General features: G+C 36.8%; 1 protein-coding gene across 1 annotated transcript in view; it reads left to right on the forward strand.

Moving 5' to 3' along the window:
- The window catches only part of EFCAB13 (EF-hand calcium binding domain 13), a 49,702-nt gene extending 46,208 nt beyond the window's left edge, over positions 1-3,494 (forward strand). The window contains 2 exon segments of the mRNA XM_015588024.1: positions 3,351-3,444; positions 3,446-3,494. Of these exon segments, the coding sequence (XP_015443510.1) occupies positions 3,351-3,444; positions 3,446-3,494 (143 nt within the window).
- The last annotated feature ends 516 nt before the right edge of the window (positions 3,495-4,010 follow it).

A 4,010-nucleotide genomic window follows, 5' to 3' on the forward strand; every position in this document is an offset into this window, starting at 1 on the left:
CTAGTTGCCTGGTAGGCACTTGACTTCTATTAAGTCTTTTTTTTTAATTTGTCATTTTAAGTGCGCTGACCACTTTCAGGTTTTCCTGTAGTGCAGGACTCGTAGTGAAGAATTCCCTCAATTATTGTATATCTGAAAAGATCTTAATTTCTCCTTCATACCTAAAGGAGAGCTTTGCTGGATACATTATTCTAGGCTAGTGGTATCTTTCACTTAATATTTTGAATATTTCATTCCACCTCTTTCAGTCTTTCAATGTATGTGCTAAGAATCCGATGATAATCTAATGGGTTTTCCTTTATAAGTTACCATTTTCTTTCCCCTGGCTGCCCTGAGAATTCTGTCTTTGTTACTGATTTTGATAATTTTAATACAATGTGTCTTGGTGAAGGCCTTTTTGGGTTGAGATAATTGGATGTTTTGTTGACTTCTTGAATTCCAAGCTCCAGCTGATTTCTTAGATTTGGGAAATTCTCATCAACTATTTGTCTGAAAATGCTTTCTAGTTCCTCCATCTTTTTCTCACCTTCAATAATGCCCATATTCTTATGTTTCCTCTCCTGATAGCATCAACTAGTTCTTGATTTTTTCTTTCTTTTTTTTTCATTCTTATGTTTTTCTTTTCTTCCTTCTGATTTATTTTTAGATTTCTGTCTTTGATATCACTGATCCTTTCCTCCATTTGGTCAACTCTATTTCCCAAGCTTGTTATTTCATTTTTCAACTCTTGCAGTGTGTTTTTTTCTCCAGAAGTTCTATTTGGTTCTTTTTGAGGGTTTCAGTCTCCTTGCTCTGCTCATCTAGTTGTTTTTTCAATTCCTGAAATTGTTGAAATGACTCTTTTCGGAATTCACTGAGTTTTTTCAGAAGTGCCATTCTGAATTCTCTGTCATTTAAGTTTCAGATTTCTATGTCTTTCAGCTTATTTTCTGGAGATTTTTCTCTTTCTTTCTGAGATGCTTTGTCACCTTGGTTGTTCATGTGTGTTTAATGGGCTATTTCTCCACCTGGACATTAATGGAAATGTATTCTGCCTTTTTTTTTTGCAGAAAGAAGATTTAATATATAAAGGTCTTTCTGCAAAGAAGGCGCTTTTCTTTTGGCTTCCAGTAGGTGGCATCTAAGCCTCTTGCATCCTTGCTTTATAGAAAGCCTTAAAAATGCCTTTTTATTTTCTGATAGATATTCAATCACGCTCATTATCCTCAGTTCCAGTCCCTGTCAACGTTAGCATCAGTTTCGGTAGCGTTCACTCAGAAACACCTGGGCTCTGTGTTGTTCAGTCTCGGAGGGTATGGGGGTAGTGGCCCTCTGGGTGGGAGGTTGGAGGCTGCGGCTCAGCCTCGGTTTTGCAACCGCGGCCAGTAAAAATCAACTCTTGTTTTTTTGCCCTTCTGCTTCTCCCGGCCGTTGGCAGGGAGCTCACAGCAATCCCAGGCAGGGAACTTGCCACTCCTTCTCCCCTCCCCCTCTTCCTACAGGTAGCTCTGGTGGCTGCAAGAGGTAGCTTCTTTATTTCTCCCAGTCCACTGCCCGACACCTGGGGTTCTGACCTGTGGTAGTTCTTTTGCGCAGATCCCATGCTCAGACATGCTGGTGTGCAGTTTGGGTGTTTTTTGTTGAGTTTTAGATGTTGAGCATATTGTTGATTCAAGGGGAGAGATTTGAGGACATCTCTCACTCCGCCATGTTTCCAGGAAAATGTCCAATGTGGTTTAACTTTATGTTTAACTTTTTGAGGAACTGCGAAGTGTTTTGCAAAGCAGCATTCCCATCACCAATGTATGGTTTCTGTATATCCTTGCCAGAACTTGTTATTGTCTGTCTTATTTATTATAGCCATACTAATGTGTATAAAGGGTCATGCTATGGTTTTGATTTGCATTTCTCTGATGGCAAATGATATGGAGCATCTTTTCACGTGCTTATTGGCCATTTGTATGTTCTTTGGAGACATATCCTTTGCTTATTTTAAAAATTGGGTACTTGTCAAGTTGTAAGACTTCTTTATACCTTCTGGGTACTACACTTTTTATCATATACACAATTTGCAAATAATTTCTCCTGTTTTATGGGTTGTCGTTTTTTCATTCTTGATAGGGTCCTTTGAAGCACAAAAGTTTTTAAATTACGTGAAGTCTACTTTGTATTTTCTTTTGTCACTTCTTTTGGTATCATATCTAAAGATAATCCAAGATCATGAAGATTCATACTAATGTTTTCTTATAAGAGTTTTCTACTTTTAGCTCTTTTATTTTAATTTTTGATCCATTTCAAGATCATTTTTGTATGTGCTGTGAGATGGGGGGTCTACTTTAATTCTTTTGCATACAGTTCTCTAGTTGTCTTAGCACAATTTGTTGAAAAGATTATTGAATGGTTTTGGCATTCTTGTCAACAATTAATTGATCTTAAATGTATGATTTATTTCTGGACTCTCAATTCCATTCTATTGATCTTTATTTTATCTTTATGTCAATAGTGCATGGTCTTGATTACTATAACTTTAGAATGAGGTAATAACCTAAACAGTAAGTTTTACCCAGAGAAGAGCATCAGAATTATCTATAAAGCTCCATTCCATACTTATGGCTATGATGGAGTAGCTTGTACCAGACCAACTCTCCTGCTGAGAATGACTATAAAATCCGGACTAAATTAAGCAGCATCAAAAACCACAACTGTTTGAAAGTATTGGAAAGCAACCAAGGCTGTCATGATTTGTGGGGCCATAGGATAAATACAAAGCATGGCTTATAGCAACAGCAGCTTCTTTTCCTTGTCTATTTTGTCTCTGTAACATCAGTTACATAAAATTTTTTATAATGTCACAAAGTTACATTAAGTTAAATAATGTAATATAGTTTTGATGTAAAAATTATTTGTAATGCTTCACAATTATTTCTGGGGTCACACGTAAAGTGTTATGTGGCTAAAAGGATCCAGTTTGACCACTTACATGTGTCTGCTTGAAAGTCATAGTGGTGAAGAGCATGGGTTTTGGAATCATAGTGCTCAGACTTGAATCTTGACCCTGCCACTTACTACCATTATATTACTCAGTAAATCATTTAATCTCACGAACCTCAATTTCTTCATCTGAAAAGTGTGGATTATAATGCCTATCTTGGGATTATTATAAGGCTTAACTAGATAATGTAAAAATACTTAGAACAGTACCTAGCACTTGGTAAGTGCTCAATAACTGATAGCTGTTATAATACACAATAATTTTTGAAACTATACTAATAGTTTCACGTAAAAATCTTCTATGCAAACCAAGCCTATTAAGTAATAGCAAACAATATATTTCTGCTGTTGAAACATTTGATTTTGCTCCCTTTTTGGAGCTACACAGCTATTCTTAGATACTTCCCAAATTATCCAGAATGATCTAATTGATCATTCTGACCTCAAGGCATTGTTGATGAACAATGACCTTAACTAATGCTTTACTTAATAAAGTGTTAAGACATGTACCTGAACATGATTAGTAGTTTGAATGCATCTATGTTATAAAGATGGTCCTCTACCAATGGGAGTTGGGTATGTATAGAATGGACATATGGCAAAAGAGGGCATCTTGTGGCAGTTGCAGTGGGATGACTGGTGAGCACCAATGTTGCCCCATGGTGTGTCAGCCCTGAACTCCAAAGAACCAAACAAAAGAGAAAGTCAGGGCCTAACTTATCCCTGTGAGAAACCAATAGTGGTGGTACCTAGGAGATGAGGTTATTTTGTGACTGGCATGGGCATTGTTCAATTAGAATGCCATCCACAGAGTGTAACAGAGTCCTGGAGACCCTTTGCCAGGTATGAACTCTTTGGAAGATAAATGATTCTGACATCCAGGGATACCTCTGGGGGAGTTGCACATGGTATTGGCTCGGGAAAGCAGATATTTTTAAATATACAAAATAATTTCATCATTTTAATGACTGATATAGTTGAATATTATCCTTGCTACATTTTAAAATGAGTTGGGGAATACTCTTTATCTATCTTCTCCA

This window comes from Pteropus alecto, unplaced genomic scaffold (assembly GCF_000325575.1).
Source record: "Pteropus alecto unplaced genomic scaffold, ASM32557v1 scaffold313, whole genome shotgun sequence".
NCBI classification, from domain to species: Eukaryota; Metazoa; Chordata; class Mammalia; order Chiroptera; family Pteropodidae; genus Pteropus; species Pteropus alecto.